The 23102-nt window shown below is 37.3% G+C and overlaps 1 protein-coding gene across 1 annotated transcript in view; it reads right to left on the reverse strand.

The window, feature by feature from the left end:
* Positions 1 to 472: 472 nt before the first annotated feature.
* Positions 473 to 23102, reverse strand: part of LOC121727564 — a 186466-nt gene continuing 163836 nt past the window's right edge. Inside the window, exons 27-36 of the mRNA XM_042115452.1 lie at positions 18451 to 18520; positions 6876 to 6929; positions 5372 to 5473; positions 4975 to 5046; positions 4429 to 4513; positions 3516 to 3557; positions 2283 to 2407; positions 1390 to 1551; positions 1118 to 1255; positions 473 to 786 (exon numbers count right to left, since the gene is read on the reverse strand). Of these exons, the coding sequence (XP_041971386.1) occupies positions 616 to 786; positions 1118 to 1255; positions 1390 to 1551; positions 2283 to 2407; positions 3516 to 3557; positions 4429 to 4513; positions 4975 to 5046; positions 5372 to 5473; positions 6876 to 6929; positions 18451 to 18520 (1021 nt within the window). The 3' untranslated portion in view covers positions 473 to 615. The remainder of the gene's footprint in view (positions 787 to 1117; positions 1256 to 1389; positions 1552 to 2282; positions 2408 to 3515; positions 3558 to 4428; positions 4514 to 4974; positions 5047 to 5371; positions 5474 to 6875; positions 6930 to 18450; positions 18521 to 23102) is intronic.

The following is a 23102-nucleotide window of genomic DNA, read 5'->3' on the forward strand; positions in this document are numbered from 1 at the left end:
AGAATATTTTTAAAATGCAGTGCTGCATCGCATTGCTGCGTAAGCTGTCCCTTATTGCTGACAATACAACTGAGATATTACACGTCTATACATATTTATTCTAAGGCTGCATTCACAGTGTTCACTTAATGTTTAGCAACATTGTATAACACGTTATTCAAGTAAACTTCTTGGCGCCTTGAGAGTCAAATTCACGAGCCACGGTTTGCAAGCTTTGGGTTTCAAATCTTGAGGTACTTCTGTATACGTTCTTTAGAAATAATCAGACATATTTTGTTTCATTCACAGGCAAAGACAGCTGTAAGATATCTGCAGTGCTAATATTATGCTTATAAGTAAGGGTTAAACCCGCCCCTAGACGATAAATTGTATTGTGCAATATCACGCTTCAATTTTATTGAACAGTTTATTTCACAATTAGATTGAAGGCGCGCGATGTTCAATATCAACCCTACACGGTCAATAATATTACGCAATACAGGATATTACGCAATAAAATTACTGGTCTAGGGGCCCGCTAAGAAGTTACTGTATGGTATTGGACAATGTCACCTCACGCACCACCAACACAATTCACTACTTATCTAGAGTCCGCGACTTTGACGCGTGTCACGATTACCGGATGGGCTTGAACCGCTTGACCTTGACGGGCACCTTGTTGCCGGCCAGCTTCAAGATGGCGGCGGCGGCGACGGGCTCGAGCGCGGACACGTCCTTGCCGTCCACAGACACGAGCCAGTCCCCGCGCTGCAGCTTGCCGTCCACCTCCGCCGGGGAACCGGGCAGCTGGGAAATTGTCGTCTATTAATAGGGTGACCGAGTATGGAGTTGAAATTGCGAAAAAAAAAAAAAGCTAACTAAAACGTGTGTTGTCCTGATAGCTGGTATAGGACCAGGCCAGGACTAGGGTGTAGTTTATCATAACTGGATTTATTTTGATGTTATTACAAAATGGAATGTCCGGAAAGGTGGTGCTGAGAACAGGTACGTCACCAATCCAACATTTAAAATTGATTATTATTGACTAGGTAAGTCGACCTAACGCCTATAGTTTCGTCGACTGTCCACCGGCATTCAATAGGCCTTTTCATCCTACAAACCAATAAGAATAACTCACGATCTCGCCAAGATACAGTCCGGGTCCCTCTAGCGGCGCGACGCAGTTGAGTCCGAGCGGGCGGCCGGACTTGCGCGTTAACTCCGTCTCCACCTCATCGTACTGTAGCGGCTCCGGACGGTACACCGTCATTTTCAGCTGAAAACACAAACCTAAAGTTGAGCAAAAGAAAATAGAAAGGGGAATCTCTGAAAGGAAAAAAAAATAGCGTGATTTATCAAGTATTCAACGCCATCTATCAGCAGTATATGGATTTTTGTTTGTTCCCTCACCTTAGGCGCTTTCTGTTTGATGATAAGGCAGATTCTCTCGTTGGACATGTCTTTGGTGATCTCGACGCCGTTGCAGTTCTTGATCTGGTCGCCCACCTTGATGCGGCCGTCCTTCGCGATGGCGCCCTCTTTGTATACTTCTAGAACTATTGCTACTGCACCCTGAAAGTCGGAAAGTTAACGTTAGGTTTGTGAAGAAAAGTGTTTGGGAGTCATAAAACTCTTTTAAGCACGTTGAGAGTTCCTCGGGTTTTTTAATTATGAATTTATACTTTTGCTGCACACATTTTAAAAGCCCTGTAACGATTTTTAGACACCTAAATTACATCGACATGGCGGTGTGAATGCGAAATTGCTGTCACTCAAAATGATACCCGCTTTAGTTATTATTTCATCCACATACACGGCCGTTCCCAATATTTGATCTATCTCTGGTTTTGCCCTACTAGAGATAGGAATAGCTCACAAATCACAATTGACATAAAAATATATATGTCTCTAATGTCTAATATGAGCTATTCCTATCTCTAGTAGGGCAAAACCAAAGATAGATCAAATATTGGGAACGGCCGTTAATTGGATGACCTCAGGAGAACACTTTCGTGTGAAACTTCCATCTGCCAAGGCGTGATAATTTTCATCATAGCGAGTAGCGACGTGAATATTCTTGCTAAGCAAAAAATATCCTTGTAGGTCTAGGTAGCTTATCGCGTGGGAACCATACATTTTTTCGGCATACATTTTATCCTATGTCCCGGGACTCAAAGTATCTCCATACCAATTTTCAGCAAAATCGGTTCAGCGGTTTGGGCGTGAAGAGGTAACAGACAGACAGATAGACGGACGGACAGACAGACAGACTTTCGCATTTTAATATTAGTATGGATACTCACAGCGATGAGCGTGTCGTTCCCGCCGAGCAGCGAGAGGCCGATGACCTCGTTGTTGGTGGTGATCTCTATGACGGTGTCGGCGTTCGCCCGCACCGCAGCCGTCGCCGGGTCCGCCGGCGGCTCCGCTGTGGGATACGATTGTTATGAGACGTATACAATACCTACTCGTATAAGGTGTAACAAAACTAAGTGATGATACTTTAGGGTGTGTACGTGTTCCTTGTAGAGAGTTCACTGTGAAAGTAGCAGCTGCGCTGAAAAACCTTTTTTCACTTTTGTATGGGGAAACTCGTGACGCTGGGGTGCTTGCCATACAAGTGAAAAAAAATTTTGGTCTCTCAGCGCTGCTACTTCCACAGTGAACTCTCTACAAGGAACACGTACACACCCTAAAGTATTATCACTATGTTTTGTTACACCTTGTATAGATTTAATTGTGAAAGTAGCAGCGCTGAAAGAGTAATTTTTGTTATTTGTATGGGAAAGCGCACCAGCGATTTATCATCATCATCATCATCAGCCTATTGCCGTCCACTGATGAACGTAGGCCTCCCCCAATGAGCGATTGGGGGCCAGGGCAGGCCTACGTTCATTCGATTGCCCATCCCATACGAAAAAAAAAAAAAACAAAAGTTATATATTTTATGTGTTTACTTTTCGTTATACGTTGGCCAGCAGGGAAAATCATAATAATATTGTGGCAGATGAAAAATATATAAATAGTAAGAATAGTAGTAACGAGTGAGGTTATAGTGTTGCTGCTATGTGAAGAATTCTCACATGTCCAATAATGATTCTATTGGACATTGCGGTTTTTGATTCTAGTAGACTAAATTGATCTACGTTTGTTCGATAAGCAATTATTATACAATAGGTATTGACCTAACGCTATGGTTTAACGCTGTAATAAATGATTCATATAAATATTTCACTCGTTGACGTTGTAAGTATTGGTATTTATGTTGTTCGTGTTAAACTTTTCTACGGAATTTTCTTATAATATATAAAATTCTCGTGTCACAATGTTCGTTCCCGTACTCCTCCGAAACGGCTTGACCGATTCTCATGAAATTTTGTGAGCATATTGAGTGGGTCTGAGAATCGGCCTACATCTATTTTTCATTCCCCTAAGTAATAAGGGTTGTTCACCCTTAATAATTTATATGGCAAAACAACATTTACCGGGTCAGCTAGTATACTCGTAATATAAAAACAATGATAGAAATGACTTACGTTTGGCCGGCGAGACGGCGGGTTGCGGCGTCTTCGGCCGATCTGGAATGCGATATGAAATAATTAAATATGTTACTACATAGTTTGTGCCACTACAGAAGTTTCATAGAAATCAAATCTCCTTTTGCCATGACAATTATTACAGAACATCATATTTGCCACCACGATTGCGCACAATCGATCATGGACATTCGTAGAAAAATATTTAGTTATTGCATAGCTTTAATCTCGGGCTTTAAGAGGATACACCAGGGGCGAGAGAAATTGAAAATAGGTATTTGAAAATGTATTGCTGTCTCACCAATCTCAAGTCTCCCACCGCAGAGCGCAATAGAGACAACACGACAAAAGTTCTAATAAAAGAACAGAAAATCTTCGATTCGTTGTCCGCTGATTCCTTCTCCAAAACTTAACCGATTTAAGTACTTTTTCCATTAAGAATTAAAGGAAGGCTTGAGCTGTGTTCCTATGTTTTTTTTTTTGTATATTTCAGCCAGTTTTGTTTTCTGGGTGTTTGAACACAGAGGAAAATCTGGCCATTATTTTGGGTTTGTGGACGTTCTTATCTTTTTTAATAATAAAATTATGAAAAAAAGGAAAACATAGGGACATGCTAATAGTGGCCATATATGTATATTCGGGAAAAAAATCATAACTCTACCGGCATTATCCAGGGAGGAAACAGGGGACAGCGTTTGTATGGAAAAACGGCGGTGTGGAATCCTCTTAAGCGCGGCAAAACCGACCGGCACAGCGGCGCTGCGTTGCCTGACTTCGGCACGGTGTTTGTGCGACTTGACACATGGGAATTATATCTCTTTTAATAATTTATTTATTTCTCTTTCCACATTTTCGTATTGTAATTGTCAATCATAGGCTTGTAGGACATAATGCACTATCGCCAAATACTTACCCTCAGGTGTCTCTCCGTCCTTGAGGTTGGGGCTGCACACGGTCAGTATCACCACGCCCTCCGTCTGCTTCAACTTGGCCGCCGCCTGAACAACACACATATTTTTCGTAATATTAATAAAATATAACGAATAAAGTGTAATATGTCTTCTCACTACTCTTCACAAAGGCGTGACCGTCAGTAACACGACACAACGCTCCATAGAACTGACGTGTGTAAACGAACTTAAAGTGTCGCGTCGTGTCGTGTCGCGTCGTGCGGTCTCACTTATCTGTGCGACGGGATAGCGATGGACGTTGCCATGGTGATATACTTATTTAGTCACTTCAATAAAATAATTCGGGTGAAATACTTTTAAATAATATTATGGCAAAACAAAATTATTTTAGTTACCGTAGTTTGCCACTAGAGGGCGTCGTGTCAATGTAATTGTAATACAAAATATTGTAGAGCTAACTTGACAAGCAATAAATGATTTTGATTTTGTTTTTTTTTTCTGTTCTATAGGTAGATTGAGCGATTAAGATGTATTGAAGAGATACTCACAGAGTCGTATGTGCAGCTGAGCAGCGAGTCCCTATTGACCGCCAATATCATATCTCCTATGTTTAAACCAGCCTGGAACATACAACGACGTGACGTTAAACATAACAACGGTACTCAGATTAGACTACAGACACGCCGGACTTAGATTGCCGGATTATATTTTTTATGAGAGCAGGCCCCTTTATTTCCGCCGCCCCATGAACGAAATCTGCCGCACGCCTAGGACACTGCCCTATAATGCTGCCGACCGGCCCTTAGGCCGCGGCCTATACGACCTAATTATAAATCCAGGGCTGAGGTGCAGTGGGGATCGACGTAGTATCATATTTTGTCAAAAATAAATAACTATGAATAATCTGTATTAGAAAATTAAAGGTAAAAAACCAACTCCACGCACCTGTTCGGCCGCGCTGCCCTCCTGCAAGTCGGAGACGAAGATACCGCGCCCCGCCTCCGTGTGGCGACCCTCGATTATCATGATACCCAAACCAGCTGGACCCTGGAACAAAACATCAGCAGAGATGAGAAACGAAAATTGAGTTAAGAGCATAGCATTGTGATAGAAGTAGAGGGATGTGAACAAGTAATAATAATAACTCCCACCCCAGTTTGGGTGACGGTGGCCGGTTTCATTGAAACCAAGTCAGTTAAGCAGGAGTAATTTTATAGTGGCCAAGTGTTTGCGCAGTACACAAAAGCACTTTCTTTTCCTTTTTCTCTCATAACCCAGTGGGACGGAAGACCGACACGACTGGTGAGAGATCAGGCGCAGGACCGACTTTTTACATGCCCAGACAATCAGCTGGTGATCAGCCTGCATTGTCCTAACCAAACTTTGAACTAACATGTTTCCAACGCGGGAATCGAACCCACGACCTCCAAGTCAAGAGCCACGCTCTTAGCCACTGGACCACGGAGGCGTTATGTAAACAAGTATGGATATAAAAAGCGACGTGGAATTATATTATGTAGTTGGTGGGAATTCAAATTATTTATTTATTTATTTCCATAGTTATTACTACCAGCTTGGTATCAATATTATGGTATTATGTATTACTATAGCTGTGCCCCGTGGTGTTACCCGCGGTTTATATGGGAAAATAAATTGTGATATTTTCCCATAATAAAAAGCAGCCTATGTATTAATTCAGGGTATCAACTAACTTCATTCCAAATTATATTAAAATCGCGTCAGCCGTTTAGACGTGAAGAAGTAAGTGACAAACATACACACTCACAAACTTTCACATTTACAATATACCTAAGTATGATAGTAACAAATTAACAATGGTTTTTGTGTCGCAAGCAACTTTGATGTCACCGTGGTTATTATAAGCTAAAGTCCGGTCGCCGGAGGAAGAAATGTTGAACAAGCCATAAGATAAATTGTGCATGAAAATTGAACACATTGCAATCTCGATCTTTCTACTAACACTGCCTTATACCGAAGCACTCAATCCGTGCCGCACCACAAAAATATTATGTACTTGTGTAAATTATTTGTAAAATTTTGTTTGTGTTAAAATTCGAATTAAGTGTTCTATTTTTTTCTTTTTTTTACTGATAAGTATACCTATTACCTATGTGGTTAGGCAAGTATGCATGTCTTTTTTTTTTTCTTTCTCTGTCTTTATTGTTGTGTGCTTTGTTCTATTGTAGTGTACTGTGAACTTTGTTGAATAAATGTTTATTATTATTATTATTATTAAACAAGATAACGTTTAGTAACTACACGAGCAAAACGAGTAGCGTTAAGTATTTTTCAATATATTTTTACTCTGTCCGGTAACAGGACTTTACAATATATTATTAACCAAAGCATGAAAGCACTTATGTGCCTAGCTACCTGTTACAATAAGGTCGTAAACAAGTCGTAAAGAGAGTAGATACAAAATACGAACCTTCTTGACGGTAATGTCTCTTACACCTTTGTAGCCAGCGAAGCGGTCGTCCAACTGAAAATAATAGATGATAAATTAACAAAATACATATAATTTAAGGCAAAATAAATTTAAAGTAAAAAAAACTATTGTGTAGGTATTTACTTAAGTTTCGTAATAATTATTATGTTAGCGTGGTCCAAATACATGTCACTATTTGTAGTTAGATATTATCTGAAAAACACAGGCCCCATAGCTTGTTGGTAGGTTGACTGCAGACATACCAAAGACTTAGATTCAATAGAAACGTACTCGTAATATTATTAAACGTTTTAATATTATTACGGCCACACGGGCTCTTCTAAAGTTACAAAGCCGCAGGGGTTCGTAATCTTTTTCAGTCTGCGGCGCATTTACACATTACAATATTTTGTCACGGCGCGGCGCCTTACTCTACCTAACTACATAATATACTACATACAAGATCATCTACCTGCTGGCTGCTATACTTCATTATAATTTTATTTTATATTATTTGTGGTTTTGGATAATGATGGAGGATCTACTCACGGCGCCCGGGCCCAGCGGCGCACAGTTTGGGAACCCCTGTACTAAAGTACTGTTTCACCACTTCCTGATAAAGTACCCGATAAGCTATCCCAGGGCCGGTTTTTCTAATGAAATAATAAGGCAAACGAGCAAACGGGTCGCCTGATGAAAAGCAACTTCCGTCGCCCATGGACACTCGCAGCATTAGAAGAGCTGCGGGTGCGTTGCCGGCCTCTTAAGAAGGAATAGGGTAATAGGGGAGGGTAGGGATGAGAAGGGAATAGGGGAGGGTAAGGAATATGGAATAGGGTAGGGGATTGGGCCTCCGGTAAACTCACTCACCCGGCGAAACACAGCGCAAGCGCTGTTTCACGCAGGTTTTCTGTGAGAACGTGGTATTTCTCTGGTCGAGCCGGCCCATTCGTGCCGAAACATGGCTCTCCCACGTATAAACGGTTTTAGCTATACTAGTGCCCTGGGCGAGATTTCTTTGGCGCCCAGGGTGCTGACTGCTGATAGTGCTGAATAAAGGCGCCTTTTTGTTTGCCTTCAGCGCCTCCTTTTATCTGGCGCCCTGGGCGGTCGCCCAGCGTCGCCCCCCCTAACGCCGCTACTGAGCTATCCACAACTTTTTTGACAGATTCTCTACACTCTATCTGTCAAGTTAAGTGGTGGATAGCCTATCCGGTACTTATCAGGAAAAAGTGAAACAGGCCATTAGTCTTTGAAAAATAAGTGATAAGTTACCATTATCAATATAAGCATCAAAATATTATGTATTCTAATTATTGTATTATTGGACAGCACAGTTACCGGCGACGTACATAGACAGTAGTGTGTACTCACAATTATCAAAGTTTGTTATACGTGCCACAGTTTGTACGACTGCCGGCTGAGCAAATATTGATAAAACACCAGCACGAGTGGTTACCGAGTCGCAATTTAATCTTCTCTTATTTATAACCTGACTGTTGTACTTATGGTGCCTTATTATTATATATTACATGCTTATTTCAAGCACGCAGCATGCTTAAACCCAGCAAATGCTGATTACGAGCATGTATTTCCATGTATTGCTCAAAATAAGCATGCTTATTTCGAACATACTGGTTTAAGTACGTGTTGACAAGTTTGTGGTAGCATCATCGATCAGTTTTTCTCTTATAATGAGCATGCGCATGCTAATAAGCATGCTGGCTTTGATCATGTGTAACTGTACCTTAATTAATTTGAGTGAGCATTTTCCAACTCAAAGCTCAATCTAATTTTAGATAAGTGCACATTCTTTGCCTTCTTAAACATTTTGTTGTACGTAAACCTATATTTAAAATCAAGATATCCTTATTTTTGCTAGAAAACCTCTTAAAGAAAACCTCATAGAGAACAACAACGGTCCTAAAATAGAACCTGGTGGTACACCAGCAACCAAACAGCAATAAGAACAAACAGTTGCCTCGTGCCACTGTGGAGTGTGGACACAGCAGGCTGACACTCACACCAGCTGAGTACATATCACTTGTTTATGTTTTTTGTATAGTTTTTGGTGTCTTTATTGAAGTGGTTGCCAAGTAAAAAGTCTTTTTTATCTTTTGTGCTCATTTCTCATGCATCAAACTCAACCTTCGCTATATTATATTGTAGCTTATGTTATTACATATAAGTAAGTTATCACTATACAGTATGCAGCCTCCTATAAATTTTCCACAGTCTATATAGAAAATTACAATTACATTATTCATAATGTGATAAATATTATTTTATTTTAAAATCCTAATCAAGTGTTACGAAATATCACAACGGATATCCCTGTCGTTGTTCAGTTTTGGTAACTTTTCACTGAAAAAAATATCATGTTTTCTGTGGAAAGGAAAGTTACTGGAATTGAGTTTAGACAATATAATTATAACTAGCTTTTGCCCGCGGCTACGCTCGCGTGAAATTCGAAAATCGCGTAAGCCTTCTTTGGGACCATGATGTTTTCCTAAGACCAACTAAGTCTATGCCAAAAATCAAGTCAATTGTTGCTTCGTTTGGGCGTGAAGGAAGGACAAACAAACGAACAAACAAACAAACTTTTCCATTTATTAAGTTGGAAGAAGACAAATATATCTGCGAAACCCTAATTCAAATCGGATCAGTAGTTTTCGAGTTAAAGAAAAAAGTTTGATACAAAATCTGACCCCTCTTTAGTCCCCTTAGTAGAGGGGGAAATTTTATACACCAGGTGTTTAGTTGGAAGAAGACAAATAGATCTGCGAAAACCGTATGCAAATGTAGTATATATGGGAGTATATAAAGTGATAACTGATATAGCCCGCTCAGAACAAAGGCGCGGTTCGTCGTCCTGGTGTAAGCACAAAGGACTTTTATCCTCACAAATTAACCCTCAACATTGTAGTACAACTTTAGTTTTTCACTTTTTTTTAATTAAAAATGGGGAGTAAGTAGACTATTTTTGTGAAATTTTAGTGATGCTCTTATTTTGAAAAAGTCCTAAATTATAATTTTATATACTTTTTTAACTTTACAAACAGCGTTTTTCATTAAATATTTAAGTAACTCCGCCAACTGATAGTAATACTGAGTTATAAGCTTTAGGGCCTGTTTCACCACTTCCTAATAATGTGCCGGATAGGCTATCCACAACTTATTTGACAGATTCTCCATACTCTATTTGTCAAGTTAAGTGGCGTGTAGCCTATCCGGCACCCCTTATTATAATAAAAACTTTATCAAAACCGTTTCGTCTATCTATGTACCGCCCAGACAGATGCGATAAGCATATAAATGTTTTAATTTTTAAAACCTAACATTTTTGCCACTACCAGTAAATGATTAAATACTATAATATTATGATATTTGCTAAGAGCTCTCCTACGTTATTTTGTGAGGTTTATATTATGTCTCTACTATAATATTATATTACTCGCTCTTTTATCTAATGTCAACACAGATAAGTTATAATAAAGATCTAAAGTTTGTTTTTTTGTTTGTAGGAGGTAATCTCTGAAACTACTGGTCCGATTGCAAAAATTTTAACACCGATAGAAAGCTGGAGTGTTCCTGAGTGACATAAGCTATATTGCTTTAAGTATAAAAAGGTTATTTTCATTTTTTTTTTCTGAAATTATGTCGTTCTCAGGTTTCCACGCACCCGAAGCCGCAAGAAAAAGCTAGTTTACTTAATTTAGGAAGCCCTCCCTCAACTCACCTTTACTTTTTTCTTCCGGAACGAGAACGTACGTCGCCATATTGTCCGCAGGAAGGTCGCGGGGCGGTACAGGAGGTTCTGTTCCCGCCGGCTCTCCACCAGCGTCATCACTCACTGAGCTACACCACGCACATGCTCTCTCGCTCACACACTACCGAGTTAGAGCGACAAACTACGGACGGACTAGAATTAAAAAGTTTGTCAACAAAATATTCAAAAATACATCGAATGTAATTTGAAATTTAAAAACCCAATCAAAGACAAAAAAAAAACAATCTCGCTTAATAACTCGATTCATGCGATACGATCTCTCGCACGTAATAAATTCTAAAAAGTACAAGGAGCGATTGTGAGAGAGTGGGGGACAATTAGCGAGGACCGACTGCATGCGGCTCATTTAAACGAGTCGTCACGTGGCTGAAACGCCGTGGGAAAAAGAGAACGACCGTGGGAAAGTTGCGAGAAACAGGGCTGCTACACACAATAAAATTACCTTAGAAAATAGCTAGTAGAAATTAGTATAATTAGAGACGTCGCAAGTTATTGTGAACATAATTATAGGTTTGTATTCAATTGAAAGATTGCATTGTAATTAATAGAGACGCGAACGACAGATAGGTGTAAGTTAATTAGTTTAGCCCTGGAATTAATTTCTACAGTGCTTCATATATCAAAAATATATCTTCTTCAAACAGATGACTGTATTGTGTGTATACAGTCATCTGTTATTTTACCCTGTTTACGATGTATGTAGTAGTCATACAGCGTAAACAGGGTGTAAAAAACTTAGTGATAATACTTGTGCGTGTGTATGAGGAATAGGGGCCCCTATACAAACTTCGCTGTGAAAGTAGCAGCACAGAGTGAGTAACTTTTTTACTTTTGTGTGAAAAAATCCATGACGGTAAGGTGCTTGCCCATACAAATCGCCAAAAAAAAAATGCTGTTCCTGCGCTGCTATTTTCAGCGCGAACTCTATACAAGGGACATATACAGTTATACACACCCTAAATATCACTTAGTTTCGTTACACTCTGTATAATAGGTAGGTAGAGATTCCGAATATCTTTAAAATGTAAATATGGTACGGAATGTAGATGGCAATGAATTTATAAAATCTCAACACCAAAGGTACATTATAGTTTATAGTTTGGACAGCGAGGCTGCAAAATATACATGTTTAATGTTATTTAGCTTTATAACCATATATAGCAATTATCTCATAATATGTGTGGCATAGTCACAATATGAGTGTACATGCATATTATATTACAATAATTGATGGCATATACAACTAAAAAAAATATTTGTAAAAGTAGCTTTTACAAATATTTTCCTGCAGCACGATAAAAAATGCACAATTTAACTATTTAAGTAGATAAAAATAAATTTTAAATTTTGTTAGCCCCGCTAGAACTCGTGAACGGCTAAAGCAATTTGGCTAAATTTAGCCTTGACATATTCGTGAAAGTCCAGGGAAGGATTATATTATAGGAAAGTGATACGATTAAGTTCACAGACTTATCTAGTTATAGTTATCAGCTGATCTTTTAAATTATTTTACTATTATAATATAACCTTGAGTAAGATGGTAGGTTTATTTTATCTACTTCAAAAAAGTAGCTAAAATAATAAAAAAAAAATTAGTAGAGGCCCCTAATCAAAATATGTATAATTGTATCTTATGGGTCATCATATTATAAGCAAGGTCTTATACATATTAATGATTCACATAAATTGTATGTTAATTATTTAATTTGTGTAATTTATTGCATATTATAGTAAGTTTGTTGCTTGAGAGAGAAACACGTGTAGTGAAGGATATTAATTTACTCTTTGCGAAGGACATCTCTTAAGTCTTCATCAACATTTATAATATTACCACTAGATGACGCCCGCAACTCTGTTGCGCTAAAAATTGTTTATCGCGCCGGAACCGTTCATTTTTCCCGGACTGAAAGTATCTTCATACCCAGCAAAATCGGTTAAGCGGTATGGGCATGAACAGGTAGCAGTAGACAGACAGATACACTTTCGAATTTATAATATTAGCATAATAAAACTGATGTCAACGAAGTCCTCAGCAAATCTTGAACACAGATATTAATATTATGTATTGGTAAGAACGCTTTTGTCTTATGAGTTATAAGATACATGAACTCAATGAAATAAAATAAAATAAAACGTTTTTATTTCGGTCTATGGCCCATAGTGTAAGTTAAAATTTTACTTAAATTTTACTTTGGTGTAAGGACTACTTGCAAGGAAGAACTTATCATGTAAACATTAACGACGTTATCAGTGACAGCTGAAGAAGGCACGGCTCAAGGCTCAGTTATGGGACCACTTCATTTTATTGCCTATGTCAATGACATGCTTAATGTTCTTAAATACTGTCTAGCTTTCCAATTTGCAGACGACACCTGTCTTATGATTTCGGACTCTGACCCCGCCTCAGCAAAAGCCAAATTACAAGAAGATCTCAACAACATTAGCAAATGGTGTCATGATAACGGACTTGTTATAAACCCCGACAAAACAAAATGTATACAAATTTGTTCACCCTACAACACTAAAAAATATACTGCCGAAAAAAAGCTAGTCAGCCATGATCATCAATGCCTCCATAAAACAACAGCACCTGTAACTGCCCTGAAATAGAAATAGTTGATAAACATATTTACCTAGGCCTCATCATAGATAATAAATTCTCTTGGCTGCCTCAAACAATACGAATATGCGACCGGCTTAAAGCGTTTCTATCTAATATTTACATAATTAAAAACAAAATACCATTTACAATCAGAGTGATGTTGTACAATGCTCTCGCTGACTGTATTATTAGTTACGGTTTATCCAGCTACGGTAGACCCTACAAAACTTACCTTAATAACATTCAAAATCTCCAAACTCGAATTCTGAAAAACATTGTGCCAGCTGATATCAAAGAAAAATATAACAAAAATGAAAAAGAATTGTATAAATTTTGTAAAGTTCTTCCGCGGGGCTAAAATGGTCGCTTTGAAGAATCATGACATGAATCATAATATGATTCATTTTTCTAAAATCGCAAATGCAACTCTGCTTGCAATTCATTTCTGTATTTTTGTACTGATTTGACATTTGTCAGTTTGACAGTTTTGACAATTCATTTGCTGAATTGATTGAGAGGAATTGCTAAATGTGACCATTTTAGCCCCGCAGATCACAACTAAAGTCAAATATTCCATCCTAAAAGAACACTTCTTTGATGACGACCTCCAGAAACATAATATTACACACAATTTCCAGACAAGACAAAAAACTAAAAACCAATTATAAATTAAATTAAAATATAATATAAATTAAAATTTAAGTATTTTCTCGTTAATAAGTATATTATCATGTTGTTTTGTTAAGTTTCATAAAAAAAATGTTAATTTCTTTTTATGAGTGTAAAAATATTGTACTTAATGATAATGTACTTAATTTTTATTATTATTTTAATACACTCCGGACAAACCTTTGTGGTTTATGGAGAGTATATTTTATAACATGCATGATTTATGAAAATAAACGAATAAATAAATTAAAAAAAATACTTAGAAACTATGTTAGTAGTAATACAATACAAATATAATATTATTGTGATCTACTTTATGTAATATAATATTATTATGATCTACTTTTAACCGGATTATTAAGATCTACGGCCGTTAATGAAAACAGGCAGTAGTATTTGAACTTTCCAAATCCAGTGCAGGCTGGTAAGCTGATGATGATCATGTATCCCATCCCGGATGCGACTGGACGGCGATTCATCTCCCGGGAGCTTTTATACCTCCCCCCCTCTGTTGACACTAGGGGGGGCGGAGTCGGGTTACGACGGGACATAGTCAAACAGTTTTAGCACTCTGTTCGTGAGACACTTTTATTTTTTTGAAGTGTGACCGAACAATAACTCGTAATGATCATCAGCTTCGAAGGCCTCTCGGGCCATAATCGATGAGCATAATTGCTACTATGATTTGGCGGCTGTCAGCAGAATCAACCTTGATGATGGCTATGGGCAATCATAGTATTGCAATAGTAATACGAATGGGCTGTCGTCCATCCGGCTAGTGAATTTATCGTACAATTTCTATTTTTAACTTCCTTCAGCAAAATATTCTAGGAACTTACATTTATGTTCATTATAATTTATACATCATAAGTATCAAGTTCGATCTCACGAAATATTTGCAAGTTATTCATGAAATACTTTGCATACATTTTAAACGACAAGCATAGCAATAAAGAAAATTAATAATCTGAGAACAAAAACTTATTGTTGTAATAAATGGCCCATACATAATATGCCCGACAAGGGGACAATTAATAATTATTATTTTGTGATTCTCAAAAAACTGAACAATGGAGCGAAGCATTTTCTTTGTTTGTTAATTACGCGATTTTCAATTCAGGAAAATTTTACAGCATTTCATTTGTTTTGGGTACGCTGCTTCGTTGGAAAAACCTTAGCTGATTCATAAAATGTTGGTTTAAATAATAATAATTAAAATGTTGTTTAGGGGAAGACTTTTAGGGCAACATATCTGCTCTGCCTATGTTTGGTAGATTTTAGTATGTTTTATGACATGAATATTATTATTTTTATGTGTTTACGTAGTTTATACCTAGTTTTGTCCTCAATATCCGCTATATACGAAAGATAATTTTATTTCATAGTATGTGGTTCTACATATACACGACCATAGACGAAATACGAATTATACATGTAACATGTATAATTAGTCCATGATATAACGACTAAAGTATAAATAACTACAGTATGAATTAATGAATGTTATAGCACCACTAATAATGTTATGCTATACTGAAGGACATAGTTCCGGTTGCTATTTATAAGTCAATAATTAAATATTTTAGATATTTGTGATTTATGTTTATGGTTATACAAATATACATTTAGGGAAATATCGCTAATTTAAATAAGTAAATTAAACAAATGTGACTAAAAATTAGTAGACAAAATTCGTTTGTCGCGCGGAAACCCATTTGGGCTTGGAACTCAGTTTGGGCGTGAACTGTGAAGACGTGGGACAGACAGACACATTTTCAATACATTTGCAATATTTAGGTGGCCTCGAGCGGTATCAGGCTGACGTTACATGACAGTTCGAAAGGAACCAAAACGGTAATAGTCTGGGAGTTACGTTTCCTTAGTTTTTATTATTCGTAGAGTATGGATAATTATTACCTCTATAATATTTCATGTATGATAAGTAAGTTATTTAATATTTTAATAATAATTGATGTAACGTATGCAAATTTCATTTGTTCCGATCTTTATGTGTATAACTGCAGGCTTTCAAAGTAAAATGTAGAGGCGCGTTTTTGTTCGTTTATCACGAAACTGAAACAGAATTGAAAGGATGAATGTTTGTTATTCTCATGTTAAACTTACTATTAATGTTGATTTGTTGTAATAGACAGGCAACATTACATACTGCCGCAGCTCTCAGAGACATTTAATTATGATTAAACTTCAATTTAATGAAGAGTTTGACAGATAATGTATGGACCGACCGAGATGTATGGACTCTGAGTGCGGCATTTCAAATAGTTAAAACAATATTCAAAGTGATATTATGATTTAAAATATTTAAAGTTGGGTTGCACCAGAGGCGTGGTTAAAGTTAAATTCAAGGTTAAAGTTATGGTTAAAGTTAAGCTAAATTTAACTTTAACCTTAACTTTGACCGGAGAAATTGACAGATGACAGCTGGTCCAACAAGGTTATAAATGAACCTGGGAGGGGGCGCTGCTGGTAAAAGTAAAGGAGAACTGTCAAAAATGGCGTTTTTGTATGATGACAGCGTTAGTTCCTTTTTTTTGCCACGTGCATTTAAAACCTTGTCGAGCTCTATGGTTATGGTTAAAATTTAAATATGGCGTCTTAATGGCTTCCAAAGGTCTTATCCCCTACCCTATTTCCTTCCCTACCCTCCCCTTTTCCCTTCCCTTCCCTTCCCATCCCTACCCTCCCATATTACCATATTCCCTCTTAAAAGGCCGGCAACGCACCTGCAGCTCTTCTGATGCTGCGAGTGTCCATGGGCGATGGAAGTTGCTTTCCATCAGGTGACCCGTTTGCTCGTTTGCCCCCTTATTTCATAAAAAATATATATATGTAAAGTTAAAGTTACAATTATAGTTAAAGTTAGTTGGTGCAACCCAACTTGAGATAATTTTTGTGAAGCCCTAACATAATAAACAATATACATATTATCAAGATATTACATACAGTATTTCCAAGAAATGTATTATTTCTTGGAAATACTGTATGTCAGATATAGTTATAGATGGTTATAGCTTGGTTTCAAGTAACGTGTGGCTTTGTTACAAGCATGACATAGTTAAATTTAATGAGAGATGTTTAAATCAAACATCTCACTAAAATAATGTTTACTCGTACTAGTGCTTAAGTCAGATTAACTCTCTGTTATTTTGTAAGATTTGAATGAAAAGACCTAAGAAAGTAGCTTTACTCATTAATAAGATAATAACTAACACAATATAATAAACATAATACCGTAACGAAACATAACCTCAGTAGGTTTAGGTCTTAGGAAGTAGGAACCGGTCGAACAAACCTGACGAACAAAATTCACACCTCGTTTAAAACCATAGCTCGGTTTAAGATCGACCTCTATCAACACCGATATCTATCGGAAAACGCATCGAGAAATGTACACAAATCGAAAATTCTCGGAAACACACACATAAACTATTCACTCGTGTAAAAGACTTATACTTGGAAGCTTTTAGCACAGTCCGGGTGTCCATGTCTGTGGGATATCACTGAAATCTTTTACTCGTGTGAAGGAGGTCTAACATAGCAGCACCTCCATACCGCGCGTCAGCCGCACGCCGCGTCTTCGCACTACTTCGCTATATTATTTGTATGACTTTGCTAATGTAAGATAACATAGTGCAAGCTGAACGTAGTGAGCGTATAACTTGTACACCCGCAACGGAAACTCAACTCTATAATGACAATAGTACAGCGGTTTTCCGCCCCGCGAGTTTTCGCACTTGCGTCCTTACGGAGCGACCGGTTTGGGTAAACACTGAAAAATAATATGATAATAAAATTTATGCTTTATGATTATCGAGGTTAGATTTAAATTTTAATGACGGCGAATTAGGAAAACTGTTCGGCGCGGCGGGTGCGAGCGAGACGGAGCACGCGGGCAAGGTCACGATAGGCACTTAACAAAATGTTACTACTTGTATTTGCTTTCTTGTGCATAATCTTTAGGATAATTAGTAGACAAACAGGTTGGTCGCTCCCGGTGGCAGTAGGGTGACAATACTTTAGGTTAGTGTGACCATTTCCTGCGTTTTTCGGGAGACGATAATATTATGGACCACGCTTAACATAACTCGATATGCAAATGTAATTATCACGCACTACAACAATTCTTAAGTCATTAATTGAACTATGTAGTAACGCTACATTTTTATTGCTCATTAGTAAAGACAGGTAGAGGTCCGAGCGATTCTATCATACGTATAGAAATATTTCTATACGTATGATAGAATCGCTCGGAACTCTACCTGTCTTCACTAAATACCTATCTTATTATATTATAATATAACAATTGTTCTTAGGCTGACTACAACCAGCCTGGGTTGTTACCTAATCGTTAATTAAATATTATGTCATCTTTTTTATTCTTTGTGTGTAGAAAGAGAAGGCATTATATTTTGTCAAACGAATAATAATAGCCCAGACTGGGGTAAGTGGGCATTAGAAACTTTTAACAATGTTTAATTTGAAGTCGTACTTACCCCCTCTTCAAGTGGCGTGGGGAACTGTGTGAGCGGTTTGACAGCAACATCCTCCAATGCTGCCTTCCGCCTGAAACAACATCCATAGTAATATTATAATAAACGCGAAATTGAATCTGTCTGTCTGTTACCTCCTCACGCCCAAACCGATAAACCGATTGAAATGAAAGAAAATATGAAAGGTATGGAGATACTCTTAGTCCCGGGAAAGGAAATGGGGTACATTTAATCCCAGAAAAAAGTTGCGGGCGGTATCTAGTCAATTGTAACTAAATAGTTAAGTATTAAGTATGTAAGTTCAGGGCCGGTACTACCAGAGCCCTGGGCGAGATTACTTCCGCGCCCAGGGTGCTGGTATAGTGCTAAGAAAAGGCAGCTCCCCTTTTTATCTGGCGCCCTGGGCGGTCGCCCACAGTCACCGCCCTAACGCCGCTACTGTGTAAGTTATCACTAAATACGGTACTTTTTCTTTACCCCATTCTGCAATAGAAGAAGAGAGTAAACGAGTAAACTGATCACCTGAACACGAGGGTTTTAGTTATGCTCTCATATAGAGCCCTTGCCAGTACCAGCAGGGAAACTGATTCAATTCATTTGAGAACACATACCTACTTTATTTGGTCGGGTTAGGTCAAGTCAATAGCAGCAGCAATTAGTCATAAAATAAATAAAATAAAATAAAATATATTTTTATTCAAAATGGGTATCATGATACAATTTTTGAAAGTCGAGCGAAGAAACTATGTTGCCTACCACCGGTTCGGGAACTACAACAACAACTCGACAACAAGTCGACTGCGCTTGACATACAAATCAATACTAATATTATCAATACCTACTTACCTACTAATATTATAAATGCGAAAGTGTGTCTGTCCGTCTGTCGGTCTGTCTGTCTGTTACCTCTTCAAGCTCAAACCGCTGAACCGATTTTGCTGAAATTTGGCATGGAGATACTCGGGAAAGGACATAGGATACTTTTTATCCGGGAAAAATGTACGGTTCCCGCGCGAAAAACGAATTTTGGCAACTCCGATAGTTGCGGGCGTAACGTAAGTCCTCCATCTTCTAATGAATTAAATTTTCTCGTAGCACAAAACATCTCGCACGTATTTTTTTAAAAATGATAAGTAAAACATTGTGATGTCAATTTTAAGTTTAGAGAAATTAACCCCAGAGATATTATTGATACCTTTAAATTGTTGAGTATCAAAAATACTGCTGATCTCTGGGGCATGTCCACAAAAATTATTAAATCATTGACATCGTAGCTCCTTATTTAGCAATGATTTTCAATGACTGTATAAAAAATGGTGTTTTTCCTGACTTAATGAAGCATAGCAAGATTGTTCCTTTATTCAAAGCTGGAACTAAATCGGATCCCACGAATTTCAGGCCTATATCAATTCTACCGACCTTTAGTAAAATATTTGAAAAAATTATTTTAAAACAATTACTAGTACATTTTAATTCTAATAATTTATTACATGATAATCAATACGGATTTACTAAGGGTCGATCCACAACGGATGCTGGTATAGGACTCCTTTGCAGTATTTTTGAGGCTTGGGAGGAGTCGCAGGATGCCTTAGGTGTGTTTTGCGATCTCTCCAAAGCCTTCGATTGTGTTGAGCATGCTACATTGATCAGGAAATTGCGCCACTACGGAATTAAAGACTCTGCTCTCAGCCTTTTGACTTCTTACCTTAAAAATAGGACTCAAAGGGTTGAGGTTAATAGTAAAAGGTCCAAAGGAACCAAAATAGAATTAGGTGTCCCACAGCGATCTATATTAGGCCCATTTCTTTTTCTCATCTATATAAATGACTTACCTTATCTAGTTAAGGATAATAATAATGAGATAGTGCTTTTTGCTGATGACACTTCACTTATTTTTAAAGTGAAGCGACAACAATCGAACTACGACGAGGTAAACAGTGCTCTCTCAAAAATAGTACATTGGTTTAATGTTAATAACTTACTTTTAAATTCTAGTAAAACAAAATGTATAAAGTTTACTTTGCCCAATGTTAGGCAAGTCCAAACCAATGTAGTATTAAATGATGAGAAGATGAATTTGGTAGACAACACTGTATTCTTAGGTATTACACTTGATAGTAAAGTACAGTGGGGTCCTCACATTGTTAATCTTGCAGGTAGGCTCAGTTCTGCAGCATATGCAGTCAGAAAAATTAGGGAAATTTCTGACGAAGATACGGCACGATTAGTATATTTTAGTTATTTTTATAGTAGGATGTCATATGGAATCCTTTTATGGGGAAACGCTGCCGACATTAATACAATATTTGTGCTGCAGAAGCGAGCCATACGTTCTATTTATAAAATGTCTGCTTTAGAATCTCTGAGAGATAAATTTAAAGAAATTGGTATTCTAACTGTTGCTTCTCAATACATTTTGGATAATGTAATATATGTTAGAAAAAATATAAGTAAATTTAAAGTTAAAAGTGACATTCACTCTAGGAATACTAGAAATAAGCACAAGCTAGATATGCCGGTGATCAGACTTAGTAAAGTCAGTAAATCTTTTAAAGGTCAATGTATACGCCTTTACAAAAATCCCAGAAAACGTTCAAAATCTTTCCATTAATAAATTTAAAAAAGTAGTTAAAGAACGTTTGTGTGCCAAAGCCTATTATAAGGTCAATGATTTCATAAACGATGGCACACCTTGGGAGTAGGATGGCTTCTTGCAAGGCTACTTCTTCATTATTATAGGACTTACAATTATGTATGTGGATATTGTAAATAATATTTAGTTACAAAATTGTAAACTTTATTTTAAAAGATTAATTTTTTTCTCACTTTTTTTGGTAAAAAAGTGGGCCCCGTGCGAGTTTCTTACGCCGGTTCTTCTCGCCGGGTTAGTTCCCGAACCGGTGGTAGGCATCATGTAGGACTTTCTGAAAACATTTATTTTAAATTTATTCAGAAATAAAACAATTTTGATTTGATTTGATTTGATACGTTATTTCGTTTACTTAACTTGATACACAATGAAATATCCACATTACATAGTTTCTACGAATAGTCGTATTTATTATTCGTAACACAGAAACGTAGCGTGACTTGGCGGGACCCGTATAAAAAATATAACCACAAGATATGGTTGCCTTTTTAACTTTAAGACATGGTGAGTTATTAATAATTTTGCTCAGGTTGGGGGCCCCCGTGGCCCGGGGGCATATACGGCGGTAGCTAACGCCACTATCGTAACATAAACTCACAAGAATGTCATAAGATACATCCCCAATTTTGTTAGTTCGCTCTACAATAGCCCTTTCTAAAGGGACATAATACGCAGTAAGAATAAACTCGAAGAGATATCACAAAAAAAACTTTTGTACCACCCTGGGTGATAATTAGAGGACGGCCCTTTCTTCTGATACGAAAAACGCCTCCGTCAGCTACATACAAAGCGTTACATGGATATACCAGCACTAAAAGTGGTAGAGTTTGTATGAGGTTATACCAAATCAACGATATTTTAGGTTCATACTGGTCATTAACTAAACTATATTAGGATATAGATGATGAAATTCTTTTATCGCGTGGGAACCATTTTCCGGCATAAAAACTTTTCCGGGACTCAAAATATCTCCTACTGTTAGTAAATTTTATCAAAATCAGTTTAGTAGTTAAAGGGTCAGGGATAACAAACGGATAGACATTATACAGACACACTTTAAATTAGTTTGGACGTCTGTTAGAACTATTTCGCGCAATTTTGTCAGAGTAAAATTTTGAGACTCCGAATTAAAATAGGCTACACCAGCCTTTCCCAAAGTGGGCAGAACGCTTACTTGTGGGCGCTGAAGATCTAAAGGGGGTGTGGGACCCAGAAAAAAATGGAGCCGTTGTGTAGAGGCTTGGGGGGTGATTTATTTATTCTGAATTCATTTTAAATTGAAAGGGGGCGCTAAAACATATAGGTATTTTTCTTAAAGTAGGCAGTAGACAAAATAAGTTTGGGAACCTCTGGGCTACACTATATGTATTTGGAAAAAGTGTAGTTTATATGTGACATAGTAGGCAACGTATGTAATAGAAGGATTTTTGCTTACTAAATCTGCAGTCAAGTTCGAGAACAGGTTTAATTTGCTAAAAAATATCGTATTCTTTAAAAATGTCACATCCAGATCTCTACATCGTCGTCGTAGTTAAACTGGAATAAATATTCTTATAAAGCATGTTACAACGTCATAAAAGACTCTACCTACAGATTATCGTCAACCTCTTATTCATCGAAGTTTTGTAAAGAAAGTTACAGAAAGGTTTTATTACGTGTTAACATAATATAATAATATACAGTAAAGCATCTCCATACTATACTCCAAATGGGCGTACGGCACACATTAGAGGTATTTTACATAAATTGAAGTCGCAAGTGGTATTAATATGCGAGTCATGGTAACCCAGCAGGTGATATCAAAATGTGAGCTTCCGAATCCACATGATATGACTGTGCAGAAGAAAATTCTTTTACATTTTATTTTTCTACCGATATCGGTATTTTCATCGGTAATTTCCGAAACAAAAAATACCAAGCATATGCTTGGTATTTTTTGTTTCGGAAATTCCACGCATATTTTTCCTGTCTCTCGAAAAAAAATTATATGCTGTTTATACAA

Source organism: Aricia agestis, chromosome 6, assembly GCF_905147365.1.
Source record: "Aricia agestis chromosome 6, ilAriAges1.1, whole genome shotgun sequence".
NCBI classification, from domain to species: domain Eukaryota; kingdom Metazoa; phylum Arthropoda; class Insecta; order Lepidoptera; family Lycaenidae; genus Aricia; species Aricia agestis.